General features: G+C 36.8%; 1 protein-coding gene and 1 pseudogene across 1 annotated transcript in view; both read right to left on the bottom strand.

Annotated features, from left to right (window-relative positions):
* Positions 1-1745: 1745 nt before the first annotated feature.
* LOC143387660 (large ribosomal subunit protein eL6 pseudogene) lies at positions 1746-8058 on the bottom strand (annotated as a pseudogene).
* A 2692-nt stretch (positions 8059-10750) lies between these two features.
* The window catches only part of LOC143387646 (uncharacterized), a 109269-nt gene continuing 96089 nt past the window's right edge, over positions 10751-23930 (bottom strand). Inside the window, exons 9-11 of the mRNA XM_077108297.1 lie at positions 17766-18038; positions 17395-17542; positions 10751-13171 (exon numbers count right to left, since the gene is read on the bottom strand). Coding sequence (XP_076964412.1) covers positions 13147-13171; positions 17395-17542; positions 17766-18038 — 446 coding nt within the window. The 3' untranslated portion in view covers positions 10751-13146. The remainder of the gene's footprint in view (positions 13172-17394; positions 17543-17765; positions 18039-23930) is intronic.

The following is a 23930-nucleotide window of genomic DNA, read 5'->3' as shown; positions in this document are numbered from 1 at the left end:
AGGACTTTTGCTACATGGTCTCAAACTTTGTGTGTGTGTGTGCACATGTTTGTGTGCGTGCTGCAAATTGAAATCAGCTTTGTGCATGCTAAACAAGTTCTACCACTGAGCTATACTCCTCTCAACTTTTTTAAGTATCAGCAGTAGCATCAACATGGTAAAAGTTCCACATAAAAGTAAGCACTTTAAATGGTTCTTTAACCAATTATGATAAATGTTTTTAATAGAAATTAAATGTTTTATTAATTGATGATAAATATTCTTTTAATAGGAATTGACATAGTCTTCAAGTAGTTAGAAAGTGATAAATCCAGACACTTGTGGACAAAAGACCATCTTTTCCCAAGATGGGAGAGAAATGTTAGTATGCAGGGGTGTGTACTGGTAGAAGGTAGGGGTGGTGGTGCTGAAAAGGACAGAAAGCTGAATTCTTCCCACAACAGAAATCTTCTAGGACTCCATCTTGGGCCTCCAACTCATTTTCCTCTTAAGATTTTTCACAAGGTTGTCAGCTGTTTATATACAAAATATCCTTTAAATTGTGTTCTCCCCTTTACTAAAAGCCCAGTAATGAATCTGTATGAACATACAAAAGTGAAGTAGATATAAAATGTTTGTATTTATCAAATGTTTCACTTTTAATAGGTATTATGTATTTGGAGGTTGTCAATGTATCTATACTCCCATATAGAATAACTGAAAGTATTAAGAATAACAGAATTTTTGAAGCATTTTCAAAGGATATAATGAAATACTTTTTTGTTATAAAAATTTAATGAAAATAGTTTGTATATGCCATATACTATTTCAGTTAAATGGGGATGAAGTTTAAATAGGTACTTACTTCACAAGAGTATACTTCACACTTCACAGAAGTATAATCAAGGTGCCAACAAATATGTGAAAAGGTGTTTAACTTCATTAGTTATAAGGGAAATGGAAAAATAAACCACAGTGCAAAACCACTGCACACTTACCAAAACTACTAAAGTTTGGGACTGACAAATAAGGTGTTGGTGAGAATATGGAACAAAAAGAACTCTCTCGTTTCCATGTGCATGCAAAGTGTGAATCACTTTGAAAATTACTTAACATTATCTGTGAAAGCAGTGCATGCCCATGCACCCACACCCAGCAATTCTAGTCCTACTTATAAACACAAATAAATATATGCAAGTTTGCACCAAAGGTCATATACAAGAATTCACACTGGCATTATTTGCAATGACCAAATATTGGAAACCTGCAAGTATGTAGTAAATGAATAAATTAATGTGATCACAATGAAAGTAAATCAGCAGTCTAAGTAAATCACTCTAGAAGAATCTTATAAGCACTGAGTGAAGAAACCTAGATGCAAAGGAAACATGATTCTGCTATATAAAATTTTTTAAAAGGCAGTACTAGGGCTGGGGCTGTAGCTAAGTGGTAGAGCACTTGCCTTGCAGGTGTGAGACCCTGGGTTTGATCCCCAGCACCACATAAAAATAAATAAGTAAAATAAAGGTATTGCATCTAAATACAACTTAAAAAAAAAAAAAAAGCTAGGGAGGACCAGGCTCCATTGACCAACGAGCTCTCTTCAAATCCCACTCTATAGCACAGGCAAAATCTTCATTATGCTAGCGGAGTCCCTCCCCACATCTAGGAAGGAAAGAATATGTTTAAGAGACCAAATTGATGGTGGCAAAATAAAAAAGCAGACATACAACATGTATCAATTATTTAGATTCTTGGTAAGAAATTTAGGACACCAATTTGTGAGGATAAACTCTTGTCAGAGCAAAATGGAGCACATGTTGCCCTGGCGCTGAGGAATAGCTATGGTTTGGGGTTAAATTTGTGAGTTCACAGCTTTCTGATTAGCAGTGCTGCTCTGTAATCTTGTATTTCTATTTCTCTGCATCAAGGATCTCATCATCTTGGCGTCTGGCTTCCTTGAAGCATCAGTAAGGTGTTTTGGAGTTTTCACGTTGCTGATCTCAACCTTTGTGGAGGTGGCAATAACAAATTTCTGGTGTGTTCCACACAAAGGAACCTATCACACAGAGATCAGTGAAAAGTAACAAGCCACTGTTCAGCTGCTTCAGGAATATCACTCTTACCTCTGTGGCGCTCAGTGAGGATGATCAAGATAGTCCCAAGAATGATGCTCAGTTTTCGCATATGCTGACTGAAGGGGTTTTTGCTGTGGCTCAATAGCTTTTGTGGCACATCTTAAGTAGGATGTAGGTATTTTGTGAAGTTTAACCATCCTGGTACCAATGTTTTTGTCACCACTGTTTTTGTGAACAGTAGCAACAAACTTCTTTTCAACCTTGGAATATATAGGTAAGGAGCATCTGCCAATTCCTCTAACCAAGACAGGGTTTCAACTGCAGTAGAGCTTTCTCTTTCTGTCTTAGGGTTACCCTTTTTAACCATAACAAACATATCAGCCTTTTATGTTTTAAACTTTATCTTTTTATTTTTTTTAAAGAAAGAGAGAGAGAGAGAGAGAGAGAGAGAGAGAGAGAGAGAGAGAGAGAGAGAGAATTTTATTATTTATTCTTTAGTTTTCGAAGGACACAAAATCTTTATTTGTAGGTGGTGCTGAGGATCGAACCCAGGCCGCACGCATGCCAGGCGAGCGCGTTACCACTTGAGCCACATCTCCAACCCCATAAACTATCTTTTTTATTTTGGTTTGTTATATATGACAATAGAATGCATTACAATTCATATTACACATATAGAGCACATTTTTCATATCTCTGGCTGTATACAAAGTGTATTCACACTATTCATGTCTTCATACATGTACTTAGGGTAATGATGTTCATCTCATTCCACAATCTTTTTTACACTCCTTAACCCCTCTCCCCCCCTCCCTTTGTTCTATCTAGAGTTCGTCTAATCTTCCCATGCTTTCCCTCCCAACTCCACTATGAATCAGCCTCCTTATATCAGAGAAAACATTCAGCATTTGGTTTTTGGGATTGGCTAACTTCACTTGGTATTATATTCTCCAACTCCATCCATTTACTTGCAAATGTGATGATTTTATTCTCTTCTATTGCTGTGTAACATTCCATTGTATATATATGCCACATTTTCCTTATCCGTTCATCTACTGACAGGCATCTAATTTGGTTCCACAGTTCCACTATTGTGAATTGTGCTGCTATAAACATTGATGTGGCTGTGTCCCAGTAGTGTGCTATTTATTTTTTAGGTCCTTTGAATATAGACCAAGGAGTGGGCTAGCTGGGTCAAATGGTGGTTCAATTGCAAGTTTTCCAAGGAATCTCCATACTGCTTTCCATGTTGGTTGCACCAATTTGCAGTCCCACCAGCAGTGTATGAATGTGTCCTTTTCCCCACATCCTCGCCAGCACTTATTGTTGTTTGTATTCTTAATAGCTCTATTCTGACTGGAGTGAGATGAAATCTTAATTTTTTAAAAAATATATATACATTTTTAGGTGTAGATGGACATAATACCTTTATTTTGTTTATTTACTTTTATATGGTGCTGAGAATCAGACCCATTGCCTTACATGTATAAGGCAAGCACTCTACCACTGAGCCACAGCCCCTGCCCCCTTAGTTTTGATTTACATTTCTTATGTTGAACATTTTTTTCATATATTTGTTGATTGATTGTATATCACCTTCTGTGAGGTGTCTGTTCAGTTTCTTAGCTTACTAATTATTAGGGGTGTTTTTTGGTGTTTAGCTTTTTGTGTTCTTTATATGCCCTGGAGATTAGTGTGCAATCTAATTAGTGTGCAAGTGGTGTGCAATCTAATTAGTGTGCAAGTGGTAAAAATTTGTTCCCAAAATGTAGTCTCTCTATTCACCTCACTGATCGTTTCTTTTGCTAAAAAGCTTTTTAGTTTGAGTTCATCCCATTTATTAATTCTTGATTTTAATTCTTGCACTATAGGAGTCATTATTAAGGAAATAGGGGTCTAATCCGATATGATGGAGACTGGGGCCTACTTTTTCTTCTATTAGACACAGGATCTCTGGTTTAATTCCTTGGTCCTTGATCCACTTTGAGTTAAGTTTTGTGCATGGTGAGAGATAGGGGTTTAATTTCATTTTGTTGTATGTGTATTTCCAGTTTTTCCAGTGCCATTTGTTGAAGAGGCTATCTTTTCTCTAATGTATGTTTTTGTTGCCTTTTTCTAATATAACTGTACTTATGTGGGTTAGTCTCTGTGTCCTCTATTCTGTACCATTGGTCTACCAGCCTATTTTGGTGCCAGTACCATGCTGTTTTTGTTACTATTGCTCTGTAGTATAGTTTAAGGTCTGGTATGTCACCTGCTTCACTCTTCCTGCTAAGGATTGATTTAGCTATTCTGAGTCTCTTATTTTTCCAGATGAATTTCATGATTGCTTTTTCTATTTCTATGAGGAATGTGATTGGGACTTTGATTGGAATTGCATTAAATCTGTATAGTGCTTTTGGTAGTATGGTCATTTTGGTAATATTAATTCTACCCTATCCAAGAGCAAGGGAGATCTTTCCATCTTCTAAGGGACTTCTTTGATTTCTTTCTTTAGGGTTCTGTAGTTTTCATTGCAGAGGTCTTTCACCTCTTTTGTTGCTTTCCAATTTTTTTTTTTTTTTTTTGAGGCTATTGAGAATGGGGTAGTTTTCCTCATTTCCCTTACAGAGGATTTGTCACTGATATACAGAAATGCCTTTGATCTATGGGTGTTGATTTTGTATACTGATACTTTGTTGAATTCATTCCTAGTTCTAGAAGTTTTCTGGTGGAGTTTTTTGGGTCTTCTAGGTATACAATCATACTGTTGGCAAATAGTGCTAATTTGAGTTCTTCTTTTCTTATCTGTATCCCTTTAATTTCTTTTGTCTAATTGCTCTGGCCAGTGTTTCAAGAACCATGTTAAGTAGAAGTGGTGAAAGAAGGCATCCCTGTCTTGTTCCAGTTTTTAGAGAAAATTCTTTCATTTTTTTTATCTATTTAGAATGTTGTTGGCCTGGGGCTTAGCATTTATAGCTTTTACAATATGTAGATATGTTCCTGTTACCCCTTAGTTTTTCTAGCGTTTGAACATGAAGGGGTGCTATATTTTGCCGAATGCTTTTTCTGCATCTACTGAGATGATCATATGATTCTTATGTTTAAGTCTATTGATGTGATGAATTACACTTATTAATTTCCATGTTGAACCAACCTTGCATCCCTGGGATGAATCCCACTTGATTGTGGTGCACTATATTTTTGATATGTTTTTGTATTTGATTTGCAATAATCTTATTGAGAATTTTTGCATCTATGTTCATTAGAGATATCGGTCTGAAGTTTTCTTTCTTTGATGTGTCTTTGGTTTTGGAATCAGGGTGACATTGGCCTTATAAAACGACTTTGGAAGTGCTCCTTCTTTTTTCTATTTCCTGAAATAAATGGAAGAGCACTGGTATTAGTTCTTTAAAGGCTTTGTAGAACTCAGCTGTGTATCCATCTGGTCCTGGGCTTTTCTTGGTTGGTAGGCTGCTGATGGCACTTTCTATTCCATCACTTGAAATTGATCTGTTTAAATTGTGAATATCATCCTGATTTAATTTGGGCAAATCATATAACTCTAGAAATTTGTCGATGCCTTTGATATTTTCTATTTTATTGGAGTACAAGTTTTCAAAACAATTTCTAATTATCTTCTGTATTTCTGTAGTGTCTGTTGTGATATTTTGTTTTTCATCATGTATGTTAGTAATTTGAGTTTTCTCTCTCCTTTTTCAACTTTTTGTTGTCAATTTTTTCAATTGTTTCTTTTGTTTCAATTTCATTGATTTCAGCTCTGATTTTAATTATTTCCTATCTTCTACTGCTTTTGGTGTTTTTTGTTCTTTTTTCTAGGGCTTTGAGATGTGATGTTAAGTCATTCATTTGTTGACTTTTTCTTCTTTTAAGAAATGAACTCCATGCAGTCAACTTTCCTCTTAGTACTGCCTTTATAGTCCCAGAGATTTCAATACATTGTATCTGTGTTCTCATTCAGCTCTAAGAATTTTTTAAACTCCTCCTTGATGTCTTTTGCAGCCCATTGTTCATTCAGTAGCATATTATTTAGTCTCCAGGTGTTGGAGTACCTTGTATTTTTAATTTTATCATTGATTTCTAATTTCATTCCATTCTGATCTGATAGAATGCAGGTTAATAGCTCTACTTTTTTTTTAATTTGTTAAGAGTTGCTTTGTGTCATAATATATGGTCTATTTTAGAGAAGGATCCATGTGCTGCTGAGAACAAAGTATATTCATTCATTGAAGGATGAAATATTCTATGTCAGTTAAGTCTAAGTTATTGATTGTATTATTTAGTTCTAGTTTCTTTGTTCAGATTTTGTTTGGATGATCTATCCAGTGGTGAAAGAGGTGTGTTAAAAGTCAACCAGAATTATTGTGTTATTGTCTATTTGACTCTTGAACCTGGTAAGAGTATGTTTGATGAACATAGATGCTCCATTGTTTGGGGCATATAAATTTATTATTGTTATGTCTTATTGATGAATTGTTGCCTTAAGCAGTATGAAATATCCTTCTTTATCCCTTTTAATTAACTTTGGCTTGAATTCTACTTTATTTGATATGAGGATGGAAACCCCTGTTTGTTTCCGCAGTCCATGTGAGCGGTATGATTTTCCCCACCCCTTCACCTTCAGTCTGTGGATGTGTTTTCTTATGAGATGAGTCTCTTGGAGGCAGCATATTGTTTTTAAAAAATCAAATCTGCCAGTCTATGTCTTTTCATTGGTGAGTTTAATCCACTAACATTCAGGGTTATTATTGAGACATGATTTGTATTTCCAGCCATTTTTTTTTTTTTAAATTTTTGGTATTCAACTTGACTTGGTTTCTCTGTTGATTAGTTTTTTCTTTAGTGTAATACATCCCTTTGCTGATTCTCATTTTTTTTTTCAATTCCTCTTCATGGAATATTTTACCAAGATGTTCTGAAGTGCAGGCTTTTGAGTTATTAAGATCTTTTAACTTCTGTTTATCATGGAAGGTTTTTATTTCATCATCAAATCTAAAGCTTAATTTTGCTGGGTATAAGAGTCTTGGTTGGCATCCATTTTTTTATTTTTCAGAGCTTGATATTAGCAGCAAGAGAAAGGAGAGGAAGTAAATTTGGGTAGACAAGTAAGTGGGAAGGAAGTAGAGTACATAAAACACACACACACATATATATCAAGAAAAATTAAAAATGTTAAAATAGCAGAAATTGGTGAGGAAAAAATTAACAAAATTAAAAAGAATGCACAACACAACTATAATATACTATTCATACATCCCAGTCCTCAAAATCCTAATTCATATAAAGTACTTGGTTTCACATATGTTGGGGATGTGAGAGCCGGAGAAAGGAGAGGGAGAGGGGGAAAAAAAGAAAAAAATATCTTGAAGGAAGGCATTGGACTTGTTTTGATTGGAGGTCAGTATCTTTCCTGCTTCCCTTCTCATCCAATAGATGGGGTCATCTGTTGTTAGGTGGTATCTCCGCCTCAGGAAGGTGAAGGTAATTAGGGTGTCATTGTGCCAGGTTAGCGGCTGCTGGGAAGAGGAGGTTGTTAGAAACTGGAAGATGGTGATGAAGGTTACCCAAGATAGAGGCTCCTGCATTCAGTGGTGGAGTGTCAGTTTGAGTGTGGGGAGTCCAGCGATGGTGTTGGATGATGAGTTCAGTGGCAAGCTCTGTGGCTTGTAGTGTCAGCTGACTTCAAAGCCTGTGTGAAGTTCCCCGATGCAGGCAGGCTACTGCACTTAGGGGATTACGTCTGCTGTTAATATCAAGCTCTGAAAAAAAAAATGGAGAGTCCCAAGATGGCAGCCACTGGTGGAGCCCCACGTTGGTAGATGGGGGTCCACACAGGGGTAGTGGCATCTTGACAGTTCCTACTCATGGGAAGCTGCCGGGTGTCCTGTGTGGGAGTGGCATCCATGATTTCTGCTTGGGTGGGTGGCCAAAAGTTCTTCGTGGGTGCTGCTGCTGCCACCAATGGTCTCCCTTGGGGAACCCAGTAGTCCAGCATGGGCATATAGTTGGGAGACCTACTCTGACACTGAGGCCTGGACAGGTACGCTGCTTCCTGGCAGAGTAGTATTCTCACAACTTGGATCCCAGGTCAGAGTGACACAGACTGCTGCCTCCTTCTGGGCCGCTGTCTTGGGTCCCACCTATTTACTGGCATCAGCCTTTTTGCATCCAGGTTTCTTCTCTTTAGTGTCCAGTTTCTGGTCTACAAGCAATGAGGGAAGGTGTCTTATCTCTAGTAGCTACCACTTTTAAAATTTTGTCTTTAGCAGTCAATTTGTTAAAGTTTGTGGACCCACTTGTGGTGGCAGTGGCACAGGTGTCTGACTAGTGACACCTGTGGAACTCCTATGGAGCAACAGCCCAAAGCATGGGTCCATGTGGAGGGACCATGGTCAGAGGTCGAGGATGTAATGGCATAGGCTCCCAGAGTCGGGCATTCCAGCTGATAAGTGGGTGCTTATGAAGCAGCCAGGGAACTGGAGGTAAGAGCATGTGTGTGCACATGGCTACAGTGCCTGAGATCAAGGTGACGCCTAGTTCTCTGTGGTGGCTGAGCTGGTGTCTGGGCATATACAAAGAGACAGTGGCTTTAGGATCATAGGAGTGAGTACTTTTGCTGTAGTAGTAGCTTTGGTGTTTGAGATGTGGGCATGCTGCACAGCCTTGGAGCCAGGGTCTGGAGCATGGTCTAGCTTTCAGTGGCAGTTGAACCTGGTGTCTGGAGCACTGACATGAGGACAGGGTACAAACTAGCTTGCTACGGCAATGGCTCCCATGTCTGAAGTGTGTGTGGGTATAGTACAGAGCCCATATATAGAATGTATTTGCACAGAGGTCACAGGTTTAAGCACTAGGTACATTCAGGGTTGGGAAAGATGGCAGCTCTCAGAGTGGCATATACTGGTTGCTTCATGAAGTAAGGGGGTTTTGGGGCTCTCTCTGCTCTAGTGGAAATGGCTATTAACTTTGTGCAAAAAGATGCTGGTGTTCTTAATGAAGCAGCCCAGGTGGTTTATACCCACAGCCTTTACTTTTCTTCTTAGCTCTCTGCCTGTCAAGTATCCAATCCCATCAGCAATCTTTTATATGTGGATATTCTTTGTTTTGCTCCAGATTCTTTAATGGGTCCTTGAATCCTCCCAGGGCTAGATTGGTTTGTGGGTAGCTATACTTGGTACTGTCTCTTCTGTCAACTGAGTGATGTCATTAGCCAACATTCCTGTATATTTCGTATGTAGTTTTTTAGGCACATATAACAATTTCTTAAAAAGGGATTAGCTGAAAAACCAAGAGGACCTCCTCCCCACCTCCAGACATAATCTTTAAATCAAGACCAATCAGCCAAAAGCAAGTTACACAAGCCCAGAATAAAGCCACAGAAAGCTGGGGAGGGAAGATTTATAAAGAAAAAAAAATACTAAAAGTTAGGCTTTTTAAAATCTTAGAATCAGAAAACTGAACTTACTAATAGAGAGTATCTGCTATGGCTTGAATGCTTGTTCCCTCCCAAACTTAAATTGAAATTTAATTGCCAGTGTGACAGCACTGAAAGGTAAGACCTTCCAGAGGTGTTTTAGGTTATGAGGGCTCTGGTGGCATTAAGGGACGTTTTAGCCAGCTTTTTCATCACTGTGACCAAAAGACCTGACAAGAACAATTAAAGGAGTAAAATTTTGGCTCAATTTTAGAGGTTCAGTCCATGGCTGGCCGACTTCATAGCTGTGGACCCAAGGTGAGGCAGAACATCGTGGTGGAAGGGCATGGCAACCAGGAAGCAGAAAGAGCTCCACTCACCAGTAATCTATGTCCTCCAGCCACATTCCACCTGTAGTTCACATCAGTGGATCAATCCACTTAATTAGGTTACAATTCTCACAATACAACCACTTTACCCCTGAAAATTCCTGCAGTGACTTTCATATGAGCTTTTGGGGGATACCTTATATCTACGCCATAACAGGGACTAACACTGTTACTTGGGAGTAGGTTCCAGTCCCTCTTGCTCTATACTCTTCACCATGTGATGATGCACAAGGCCCTTACCAGAGGCTGGCCCCTTGATCTTGAGACTTCCTATCTTTCAGAACCTTAACCCAATGAATTCCTAAATACTTTGAGGATAATCCTATGAAATAAGGACAGGAGTAACTTACATCCAAGGTCATACAGCTAGTAAGTAGTAGAGCAAGATTTAAACCTAAACAATCTTTGAGTTCAGAGCTTACCTAAAGGAGGGTACTTTATTATATAAATAATGACAGCACCTTTTTTATTTTTGATTGCTCCATAATATTTAAGTCACTCTGTAAAATGCCATACATTAATGTATTTGTAGCCAGTGTGTCTTGGGAACAGTATGCTCTTAAAATATTCTGCCTAGCAGAAAAAAAGAGCACATTCACATGAAAAATCCTCCAAGCCGTGGTTCTCAAAACTTTGGTGTATATCACAATAATCTACTGGGTTTATTAGATTGCTAGGTCTACTTATAGTTTCTGGTTCAACAGGACAGGGTTGTGGTCTAAGAATTTGCATTTTAAAAAAAGTTTCAGATAAGGCTGCTGCTTGTCCAGGCAACTACATTTCAAATACCACTTCTTGGGACTGTTAGCTTAGCACCTGCAATCTCCCTTTGGGCTTTTGTTTTCTATTAATTTCTCTTGAATTTCACAAAATGACCAAGCACTAAAAACTTTAAATGGAGAACAAATTTTATTCTAAAAATAGATCTCAGTAACAATGATATACCAAAAGCTGGTCATTATAAAAGAAAAAAAAAGTTCACAGGAATTTCAAAAAAATTTTCTGAGAATACAAATTTTATCACTGTATACTGCCAACTTTCTATTTGAATTATTTCTATTATGGATTATCCAGAGAAGTTTTAAAATCAAAGCATGGCTTCTGCCTGATATTTAAACATTTAATAAGTACATTTTAAAGGAATGCAAAGAAAATCAAGCATTTGTGTAAGTAAACAGAAGATAAATTTATGCTTACTGAAATGTGTTCCAAAGTAATATATTGTTTTATATTACTGATTTTTTCCAATTTCTGCAGATATAAAAAAAAAACTTTACTGAAAGTACTGATATTTGAAGGTAACAAATTATACTGCTTACAGACAGAAAGAACATAATTACAATATTCCCAACCTATAAAGCAAACTTGCAAGGCAAAATTTAAACACTGAGTACTTAAAAAGTGGTTTTCTGTTTTCAAAGTGCTAAAGAAGTAAGTATTCAAGAAAAACTTCAGGCTGGCAACTGAAATATCAAGAATGCAAGAGATAAAACAAGTTCAACTAAAAGGCCCTCACCACTATAAAGTATATCATAACTATATGTTGCAAAGAAATGAATGCAGTGTTTGCACAACCAGTTAAGGCCTAGTAATAACAAACTTACCCATCAGCCCACATTTCAAACTATCTAACCATACAAGTTTCATAAAATTTCCTCCATATTTCATGTGTCACAGATCCAATGATATCCATATTTTGAATAGTTTTTATCCATATCACCACATTAGTTGGCCAAAATGCACAGCAAGTAGACATGATCCTTTTATACCAAATTCTTGACATTGTCATTCTCTGCAAACCACAAGCTGATCACAAAAGCTACCTTATCTTTTGTTCCTATCATGTTCATTAGGAAATCTTAGCATATTTTTAACCTGTCAGAAATTGGTGTGATTTACTTTGGCCTTCTAAGATAGAAATATTATCTTAGTATTTAGTGACTAAATAACTCTTGTTAAAAGTTCACCCTGAGTTTGAGTGCTGGAATATAAACTGTAAAACTAAAAACACTCCAAAATATAATGTGTAATTAAAAAAAAAAATACTGTGCTTTTTTCCTCTTCATTAACATAGTGCATCTGAGAGTAACTCCTCTTAAACAGTGGAGTAGTCTAGGTGAATACCCAAAAGGAAGCAGGAAATTTCCTGATTAAAATAAGAGTTTACTCCAACAATGTACTTAAGTATGAAAATGTCATTTCCCCAAATCTGAGTCAAGTTAACAGTGTATGAAAACGCAGCACTTTCATCCTGCAGGTTTAGTAGCCTGGGGAGAGCCCATAATCCCTGGTTTAAAACAGCATTAATCTACAGTTTTGATAATACAAGGTTCTAAATATTATTTTGGGGAAAAAATGGAGCTTTTTAAAGTTAGATATTTTTACATTCTATTAAAAATTTCTAGGTTTTGAAAGCAGCTCTACATTTCTTCAAAATAGTCACTAAATATAAAATCAAGTGAATATGAAATAAAAGCAATTTCCAGTGGTGACAAAATGATCACAGTAGCAAATAATCTAGTTTTTTCCTATAATGCTAGTCTTACAACTGAGTTTTAAAAACATTGTGTTAAAACACTGCATTTGCCTAAATTACAGAGAAAAAAAGATTATATCAAACTAACACTGAAAGTTCAAAAAGAAATTAATAAAAATACATGCTCTCTAATGAATCATCAATAGGGTGTTTGGGGTTTTAGTTGAAGATTTTATTTTTGGGAAGTATGTATTGTTTCTAGACTAACTACTATAAAACAGATGTTGATGCTTTCTTAAATTATGTTTCAGACCTGGTTTACTCAATTGTGTAATTTCTGCTGGTGGCATCAGTAATTAGGATATATCCAGCTCCAGAAAAGCACTGAAGTTCTTTGTGTGAGCAACAAAGACACTCAGGATCCTGAGTGTTGTGACAATCTCCTTATTTGTGCACCCAGATGGCAGCCTGCCCTTTGGTGATATTGTCTTTCAATTACTGGTCCCATGGAACCAATGCCACAAAAAGTGAGATAGGACTTGTCTTACTATGTATTTGCTAAAATTGAGTATGATCACTGTATAAATTATCTATAAGCTCCAAATATTTAAATACCTAACCAAGCCCCTTTTACCTATAGTAATGATGAAAAAAAATCTATGCACATTTATGTAACAGGTTTTATATTATATGCATGGTGGTCCAATTATGCTTTTTTCTTATTTTTAAGAGAGCATTGTTTTAAAGTAGTAAAACCAAAGTGAACAGGGCTGCATCAATGTTTCTTCTTTCCTTGGTCCTTGTATTTCCTTAAATGATAGCGTCATGTTCATCACTGAAAGTTAAAGTAAAGTAAAAGTTAAAATTATATTGTTTATATTTGTATCAAAACTACTAATAGGAAGCCTGCATGGTGCCCATCTGTTATACCAGTAGCTTGGGAGTCTGAGGCAGAAGGATTGTAAATTTGAGGCCAGTCTCAGCAATTTAGCAAGGTCCAAAATAGCTTAGTGAAAGCTTTTTTTTTTTTTTTAAAAAGGGCTGGGGATGAAATGCTGAATGTTTTCTCCTATATAAGAAGGCTGATTCATAGTGGGTACAGAAGGGGAGCATGGGAGGAACAGACTATCTCTAGATAGGGCAGAAGGGGGGAAGGGAAGGGGCATGGGATTAGAGAAAATGGTGGAATGTGATGGACATCATTATCCAAAGCACATGTATGAAGACACGAATCTAACCCTACAAATATATGCATATTTATAAAGAAAGTAGCATTACACCAATTTCAAGCTTCACAATCAAAATTGTCCCTGCTCAGTATAAAGTTCAAAGTATTCAGTATACCATGGTGGTTAAGATTTCAAACCAACCTGTTCTCAAATCCCAGCTCCTTAAAGGCTATATGACTTTGTGACTTTCTGCCAGTTGGCTATCATAACCATCTTTAAGCTATCAGATCCCTCTTTGAAAAGAACAACAACTTGTAAAGTGTTTTGTTAAGGCTTTACACCCATATCATTTAATCATCACAAGAACCCCATGCAAAAGTTTTTTTTTTTTTTTTTTGGGGGGGGGGGGTACCAGAGATTGAATCCAAGGGTGCTTAGCTTCTAAGCCACACCCCCATCCCATTTATCTATTTATTTATTTGGTACTGGGGATTAACTCAGGGGCACTTGACCACTGAGCCATATCCCCAGCCTATTTTGTATTCATTTAGAGACAGTCTTGCCGAGCTGCACAGCAGCCTTGCTTTTGCTGAGGCTAGCTTTGAATTCATCATCTTACTGCCTCAGTCTCTCCAGCTGCTGGGATTACAGGCATGTGCCACTGCACCCAGCTCCATTTTTCTACTTTGACACAGGGTCTCACTAAATTGCTGAAGCTACCCTTGAACTTGCAATTCTCCTGCATCAACCTCCAGTGCGGCTGGGATTACAGGTATGTGCCACTGTGCCTGGCCTGCAAAAGGCATCTTATTCATCATCTCATTTTGCAGAGAATTAGATGCTAAGCATTCATGTAAATGCTCTCCAGAGGCTGGGCTCTTGACCACACACACTATGATGTCTTGTTTATATAATACACAGTAAAGTGGCTATCTAGTCAACAACAGAACTAGACTCAAAACTAAGTCTGAGGCTAGGGAGAATGTGGAAATTAAGAGTTGCTAATAAATGGGTATAAAGTTTATTATGCAAGATGACTAAGTTGTAAAGATCCACTGTATAACATTGTAAGTAATCCAATATTATACTTAAGAATTTGTTGAGGGTGGATCTCATGTTAAATATTCTTACCACTACTTAAAACACAAAAACAGCACGTGTAACTAAATTTGTCTTCCTCAAACATTCCTTTTAACCATTTCATTCTACAGTCTATGCAACTCCCCCTTCCCCCAGTACTGGGGATTGAACCTTGGGGCACTTTACCAATGAGCTACACCCCCAGCCCTTTTTGAGATAGGCTCTTGCTAAATTGCTCAGGTTGACCTCAAACCCTCGATTGTCCTGCCTCGGCCTCCTGAGCTGCTTGGATTACAGGTGTGCATCACAACATCTGGCTTCTCCATGCAGCTCTTAAGAAACAAAAGGAACTAAATTTTTTTATAAAGCATTATTATTCAATAAAAGGAAAGTTAGAAATGTCTATGAATGATAGATATATGAAGTTTCAGTTTCTTTAATGGGACAAATATTATCCTTACTTATGGAATGCCATTTTTAAAAACAACTTCAAAGTAATTTCTAGCTTTAAAATGGACTTTGTATTTTTTTAGGGTTACATTAAAAACAACCAATTTGGGGCTGTGGCTCAGTGGTAGAGTGCTTGCCTAGCATGCACGAGGCACTGGGTTCAATCCTTAGCACCACATAGATGTAAAGATATTGTGTCCACCTAAAACTAAAAAATAAATATTAAAAAAATACAACCAATTTAAATTACAACATAGTACTTTCTCAGTTAATGGACTGTAAGATGTACCCTAATTTCAGAGATATTAATATATGGAGAAAAAAACCCCTCAAAATGTTGAAGTTACACTTGCTTATGTTATTTTCATCATCTACTGATTTATGCATGAAAATAGGAATTAAGTGAAATTTCTCAGGTGTTTGCTTTTGCCTGCACATTTTCCATATAATACAGGATTTTGGACACTGGCTTCTTTACATTGAGCATTATCTGGTCATATGTATGTGGAAAAAATCATTCCCAAAAGGCTAAAATTATGTACTTGGTACTTAATTTAAAATTTAAAAAAAGCAAGTTTGTTTCACTACTCAGTTAAATAAATGTAAAAATGGCTAATTTACTATAATAAAAAAGTGCCTTTGGTGAAAGTAACCAAGAAAACAGATAAATCTCTAGAAATAGTGATTTAAAAAACTCATCTCAAATTGCTACACACTTTATTTTTGGACACAATACTTTTATTTATTTTTACATGGGGCTGAGGATTGAACCCAATGCATTGCACGTGCTAGGTTACATCCCCTGCCTTGTATGTGTTGTCAGGAATTAATGTTTCTGAATACTTAAACCTCATAAAATACCACTCATTCTTTTAAAATGAGTTTGATATGTTGACTGTCATTTTTTATTTAAATATTTAAAAATAATATTTTTAAGTAACAGAATTTGCTAGATCCCACTTTCATTTACAAAATGACATTTGTTTTGTCAATGAACTGAAATTTTCAGAAACTTTCCATCTATTCATTTAGTATCAATAGATACATTTGTATAAATACTTTTTTTTGGTATGGGGAACTAAACCCAGGGGTGCTCCACCACTGAGCTCTATTCCAGCTTTTTATTTTGAGAAGAAGCCTCTCCAAGTTGCCCAGGTGGCCTTGAACTTTCAATCCTCCTACCTCAGTCTCCCAAGTAGCTGGGATTATAGGGGTGAGCCACTGGACCCAGCAAAGTAATTCCTCTTTAATGTATCAAGAAGTCTGATTTGCTTTTATATGAAATCATACCTAGTGTCAAAAAATGAAGGATCACATGAAAATAGAAGAGAGACTAGTAGAGGAAGGAGACATGGGGAGGAAGAAGGCATGGAAAGGAAGGAGGGGAGTGAAAGGGAGGTACTAGGAAACAAAACTGACCAAATTCTGCTGTTCTCTTTTGTGCATGTACGAATATGTGATGATGAACCTCATGATTGTGTAATTGTAATGCACCAATAAAAGGGGGGGGAGATCATTTCAATGGCCTATTCCAATATTTCCCATAATGTATTCCATACAATACTAGTTCTGAGAGGTACATCAGCTCTACCTGAACAAAAGTAGGTCCATTCATTTAACAAATATTTCTGCCAAAAAAGTTGAGTATTTCATACTGTATTTCACTTTTGAAGTTACTAATGCACATCAGCATATTAAAAGTTCAGGGGAATTTTAAGTAGCCTATTTATTCAGTCCAGCATTTCCCAAAATTTTTTGATGTAAAAGCTTGGTGGGGGTGCACATGTCAATGATAACTGTTAACCTATAATTTTGAGCAAGTTTTAGAAATTATTTATATTTATGTACATTACCAAAAGAATGAACTGGCTCTTGTACACATGCAATGGATGGATGTGTCTATCCCAAATTCATGTCCCAACGTGATATTTGTTGATGGAGACTTGGAGGGTAATCAGATCATGAGGGCTAGTTAGAGGAATTTCTTTCGTTTCGGTGTCTTTGTCATCACCAGTAAAAAACACCTGTTTACCAAAAATGCTTTCTCGTAACAAAAGACATAACACATACTAGGTCCATAGGCTGATGAGACCTGATATAGGATTTTTTGGGATTATTTGAGGTTACAGGTATAAATAAATAAAAATCATTGGCTAAACTTTGGTTAAATTAAGATACAATTATGTTAATAGGTACATGCATCTGCTTTCATTTACAAGTGTAATTGCAGGCTTTATGTTAACAATTTACTTTGGGCAGAGGGAGGTAACAATATATAAATCTATCCTTGAGATGAACATTGGCCTGACTGGCAATCTGTCATAATAGAGATGTGAAGAAATAGCCAATCAAAACTTACATTGTTCTATATCGGATGCCTCTTCTTGAATAATAGATTTTGCAACCAATGTAAAGAATAGATAAAACGCCCAGTGTTAACACAATACCACCAACAAAGCTGCCAGTGTCAAATTTTGATTTTTCATTAAAATGAATGGTTGCTGTGACTAGAAGAAAAATAGAGAACAAGCATTAGTGCATTTTTAAAACATCATAATATATAAACATCATAATTAACTAAAACTTTTTGAATTTCTGTGTATGAATACTTATGTGGGACCAAGGGAAAATTTGGCACAGAAAGTTTTTATATTTTTGCAGAATGGAATGATGTGGTATTTAACAACTTATTTGCAGCACAGAAACAAACAGGTCAAATTTAATACGTACTTGTTAATGATGTCGCTAAACTATTTTGAGTTGTGGTTGTCGTAGATGTTGACATCTGGGATATGTTCTGTGAAACACTTGTTGCTTTGGATGTAGACTTTAAAGTAGTGGAAGTCGTATTTGTTGAGAACCCTGGTGTTGCCATTTTAGAAGTCATTACTGGTTTGGTGGTGACATCTGTCACATTTTTTGAGGCCAAGGAAACTGAAGTTGGTGATGGTTTCACAGTGGTGCTGCTGTTAGATTCAGATGTGTAGTTGTTATGCATACTATCTGCAAGAAAGTCAAGAAACATAAAACTGGTGCTATAAGGGAAAAAAAATCCCACCATACTGTCACTTTCATGAGTACACACAGCAAGAGATCAAACAAATATACTATACTGCAATAAAATATTTCAGACTAAGATATCCAACAGAAACCAGGCCCAGATTTATATAAAAAGTTAATTTTTGTGAAGATATTAAAAAGGTAAAACTCCAAAAACTGAGTTCCTTCTGTGCAAGGAGTGTCTTGACCTCTGTGTATGAACATCTTATCATTATTCATATCACATTATACGGTTTCAACAAATGTTTGTTGACTGGCTGATTAAACTAATCAGTATTTTAAAAAGGGTTTTTAATATCCCAAGTTTCTCCAGCACATCCTTCCACGAACTTCTGAGGACAATCAGTTGCTGCATGTTTCTCACCCCCAGGACTGGACACGAGTTACTTTTTGTAAGCATTATAAACAACACCTTACTGGATCATACCTAAAATTTGAGTATTTTTTTGGTATAAAATATTATTATGTCTACAAAAAGGAATAGGTACTGATTATGTCGACTCTACTTAAATAAAACTCCTAATAATAAAAATGTATTTCTTTTTATTTCTCATTCAGTAAAGGTTTCTTTTTTTGGTCATATTCCATATGACCAAAAGCAATCCTTTCTATGTTAACAGTTTATAAAGTATCTTCTTTTAAAGTCCACAATTTTAACTATTTACTAAATTATTATAACCAAAGTACCCATAGTTGTAGACACTACCTAAAGAGTGAACACTTAATTCAGGGCTTGGGTTGTACCTCAGTGGTAGAACACTTGCCTAGTATGTGTGAAACAATGGGTTTGATTCTCTGCACCATCAAATAAATTAAGGTCCTTCAACAAATAAATTTTTTTTTTTAAACTTAATACACTTTTGTCCCTTTAATATGCTGTAATTTACTTCCGTATGTTTCCCATATCTCAAAAGTTTGTTTTCAAGTTTTTTGGTTTCCTATGTTGCCTACATACATCCACTTTACTCTCTAGGTCCAAAGAGAGGATGGGGAAAAAATTAACCACCTGGCCTGCCTTCTTTCCTTTAGTCAGCACCAATGCCCTCAGGTTTCCTGTATCACTGCTGCTGTCATGGACCAAGTCATTCATACATTCAGTTATTATCATCCTGTCTTCCACAACTATTTTAGAATTGTTCTTGAAAGATTTCAGTATTAATTTTCAACCTAATGATACAGGCTGGTTTCAATAATGTGGCTTATCTGCACTTCAGGTTGTATTACTCACATTCCTGCCACATTTTCTTAACTTACTCTTCCATTGAATAGCACTTTTTTTTTTTTTTTTTAAGACTAAGGGTATTAATACCTTTTTACTACCTATGTAACCTATAGTTATCAAGTATCTAACCATATTTGAACTAATGTTTTTATTATTCAATTCTGAATGCTCTACAAAGATACAATATACTTTAGTATTAAAACAATCACATTTTAAACTGCTGAATGTGTTGTACTGCTTTGAAATTAAAAACAGCAAAGAGCCAGAATTTATAGCCTATCACTAAACAGAATGATCTTTTGCAAAGTAAAACAAGGAACACACTGCCACTTTTGGATTCAACACATACAGACTACCCTCCCCCTCTGCATAAAAAGACATTTCTAAAAGAGGCTTGTACAAAGTCACATGGGCTAAAGAAACAACAGTAGCTGAAATTTTCTACAAATTGAAGAATACGCCAACTGTATTTATTAAATTTTATTAAACTGTATTTCAAGATGTTTACAGGCATGAACTGAAATGGATGGCTATTCTCTTCAAGATTAGAACTCAGAGAACCAGGTGTGGTGGTGCATGCTGGCTCAGGCAGGAGGATCACAAGTTCAAAGCTAGCCTCAGCAACTTAGGCCCTAAGCAACTTAGCAAGATCCCATCTCAAAATAAAAAGGACTGGGGATGTTGTTCAGTGGTAAAGTGCCCCTGGGTTCAATGTGGGGGTGGGGGGGGGTTGGTTGGAATTCATACCTGGGGACCCAACTCCCTTGTTTTGAAATATCAAAAATTTGTTTTCCTCTGCAAATGATAACCATCTCAAGACTGTTTTCTTCCCTCCCTTAACCATTCAAAGGCTACTACCTCCAGGGAGTAGCAAAATTAATACACAGAAGTGTCAGCAGAATAGGCCACCTACACAGGACTTGCTAAGGGGAAGCCCTAGCTGACTATGTCTTAGCCATTCCTGGAGCCTCTTATAAGGCTGAGGCTGGAAAGGTCCAAGGAGAGTATGATGTTGAAGGATGTCCACTGCCACTTCTGCATATGGACGAAAAACAGAAGGATGCTACTTTTCTGCTTGCATCAAGCTGGAAAGGCTTCAAAGGAACTACCTGAAGAGCTGGGCAAGTACCTCCTGCCACAGACTAGGATCTGATTGAAGCCTAAAGGAGAGATGCTTTGGATGAGCTGTATCTACCAACTGACAGCAAAGTTTCTCAATTCTCATGAACCAGACCCTACAAAGATAGCTGGCATACAGATGCCTTAAAAGATAGCTTCCCAAGAGCATAGTCTAGAGGACTGAAGCACCAAAAGCAAGGGTCTGAAGGGGTTTAGCAAGGGCCAGTAGGAGAGGCCCTGCTGCACTGAAGGAGCTAGGACTCCGCAAGACAATTTCCCATGAATCTGCCAAGAAGTACATACCTGCCACCCAGAGGGCACCTATGTCAGAACATCCCAGCCATCAACCATCAATGGCTTTTTCCCCTTATGCCTCTCTAGGCCTGATCTTGTAAAGGTCATGAACAAAAGGAGCTGGGCAATATCACGGAAGGAGCCCTACAATGTCAATTTTCCCACTGGAGGCTTCTAACAATGAAGCAGACCTGGAGTGGCAAAGGAGAGTTTCAATCTCGAATCACTATACAGTTTCATTATTTGAATATTATTCTGGATGGGAACTGTACCCTACTATATAAAACTTAGTCAATAAAATGGGTATATGATCTATAAAACTTCAGCTAATACAGATGGAGGATGAAGCTACCAGGAAGAGGGTGTATATAAACAAAGTTGTCCACACTCAGTGCTATGATTGAACTGTGTCCCCCAATTCATATACTGTAAGTCCTAACCCCTAGTACCTAAGAATATGACCTTGGGGACAGGTGTTTTTTCAGAGATTAAGTTAAATTATCAGGGTAGCCTGTATTATGGTGTCCTTATGAAAAAAAGGGAAAATTTGCACAAATGCTCACACATAGAGAACACCATTTGAACATGAAGGCAAAGGATCATGGTGATGCTTCTTTTATAACCTAAGAAACTCCAAAGACTGCCAGCAAACTACTGGAAACTGGGTACGAATCATGGAACAGATTCCCCCTCTCTCAGCCCTCAGAAGAAAGCAAACCTACTGACACCTTGATCTCCCATTTTAGCCTCCAGAACGGCAGGACAATAAATTTCTGTTATTTTGGTAGTTAAGTCACTCAGTTTGTGGTACCTCCCAATCCCAGCAAACTGATATACTCAACTTTTCTCACAACAAAATTTGCCTGCAACTACACAAAGGGATTAGTGGTTGTACTAATACTTTTACAGATATCTAAAACTAATCTCTGAGATGAAGTAGTAAATACTTATCAAACCAGTCTGAAAGCTTGTTAGTTAAATAAACTTTGAGATCTATAGATTTCAATCAGAGATACAAGCATTTCTTGATCTTAATTCCTGCTTTCAATTAACATTACAGGAAAAAATGAAGCAAAGGGCTGTAATAAGAGCACCTGTGCACTTCCCTCCCAGCAGCTACAGCTGGCAATAAAAGAAAAAGATAAAGAACATGGATATAATGATCTTTTGGAACTGCTGGGGGAAAAAAAAGAGATCAGGCAGTCCAGTCAGTTCCCTCTACCTATTTTGTGATGAAACTACTCCATCAGCTCAGTTTTTCTTATGACAGAGCCTCCATTTACTCTACTCTTTACCACACCAGGCCTGGTGATGTTTTCCAGCACAGTGGGTATGAGTTTCAGTTCTGGATCAGTTCAGCTATTTACTTGTTGGAGTGTCTGATAAGTTACTTAACCTCTCTGAGATTCACTATTCTTCTGAATCTATATTACATAGGTATCACAAGGGGCTGGAAGAATTTACTTTTTGTTTTTGTGGTGTTGGGGATTGGACCCAGGATCTTATGCATGCTAGGCAAGCACTCTACCAACTGAGTTATATCCCAAGAAGGGGCTGGAAGAATTAATGGAGATAATGTTTGTCTAGCACTTGGTAACATGCCTACCCTGGAAGTGCTCAGTGATTTTTTTTTTTTTACCATTAGTTTCATTAACCCTAACCCCTACAAAGCTGCACTATAAAGTTACCTAAGGAAAGCTGCAGGGTAGGCTCAGTCAGATCTCAGATTTCCCAAGATTACCATAATCACCATCTGAATACGCCCCAGGCTTTTTCCTTTGCTTTTCTTCTTGTTGTGCTAGGGATAAAAACCAGGGCCTCAGGTCTCCAGCTCCAAACAAGCCCAAGGACTATCAATGAGGCACTTCCCCAGCCTGCCCCAGACCTTTGCTATTAACACAGCTCAGTGACCTTTCTATCAGAGCAAGATCAGGACACTGTGAAGCAGTCTGCTTTTTCCTAGAACCAAATAAATGTCTTCAAAGTCTGGATGATTTATTCCTCCTATCTTGGTATAACTCTGCTGTGTTATTTGAAATAACTTATTTCTATAACTGAGTCCAAAAATATCTCAATGACACTTTTTTCCCCTTTAACCTAAATATTTCAAAGTTAAGGGTGACAGTTTTTTTCCTCTGGGCATGAAATACACATTTAAACCGACCTGAAAATATATATTCAATTTTTTTTTAAAATCTCACTTATTTTTAAATGGGACAGTAGTAGCTTTTCATTTCCTATTACAGTTGTTAAAAATATAGAGCTATTTCAGACAAACTTTCTGGTGTCACAGTGTTATTTTGAGGAGTCTATAATTCTAAACATGATTTGCAGCTTCAATGAATTAAGTTACTTTTCAGGGTTCCAGGAAATTATTATTTTTAATTTATTTATTAACTTTTTTTAGTTGTAAGTGGACACAATACCTTTTTATTTTATTTATGTGGTGCTGAGGATTGAACCCAGGGCCTCACACATGAGAGACGAGTGCTCTACAGTCCCAGCCCCCTAGAATTTTTTTTTAATCTCTCCTCTCCCATAAAATATTTTATAAACTTATCCCATTAAATAAGTCAGTGTAATCCCAGAAAGCAAAGAGGCCTTCTTTCTCACTGCACAGAGTCATTCTAAAAATTCTTCTCTAAATGCACAGAACTGAAAATCCAGACTTATAGAAATCTACCTTAAAAGAGACCTACCAAAATCTAGATTTAAAAAAAAAAATCTAAAACACTGAGACAAAGAGCCTCATCATCATAAAGAAATGTTTGCTTTCTGAAAATACAACATGAATTCCTAAATTTCTAAGTTGAAAAACTAAATTTCAAGCAGAAAAAATATTAAACAAAAATTTATATATGATTTTTTTTACTGTATACCTCTGTTTTCAGTCCCACATTTTACATTATCGTTTGCTATACTTAAATATTGTATTAACATAAACAGGATGTTTGTTTGCTCTGAACTGAAACAGGCATTTTCATTCAAAGGAATTACTTGCCTTAAAGACAAGTAAAGGATTGTGAATGTCTCTCACTAGTAGAGTACTAGCCTAGCAAGCACAGGGCTCTGGATTTGATACCTAGTGCTTCCATTAAAAACGAAACAACCCAACAACGAGAACAACCAACCAAACAATGGCAAGATGCAGTCCAGGGCTATATGGAAAGAAGCTGAGCAGAGGGTTAAGAAGGTAGCCA

This window comes from Callospermophilus lateralis, chromosome 2 (assembly GCF_048772815.1).
Source record: "Callospermophilus lateralis isolate mCalLat2 chromosome 2, mCalLat2.hap1, whole genome shotgun sequence".
In the NCBI taxonomy this organism is placed as follows: Eukaryota; Metazoa; Chordata; class Mammalia; order Rodentia; family Sciuridae; genus Callospermophilus; species Callospermophilus lateralis.
The sequence above is the reverse complement of the archived record's forward strand: the minus strand, read 5'-3'. Positions and strand labels throughout refer to the sequence as shown.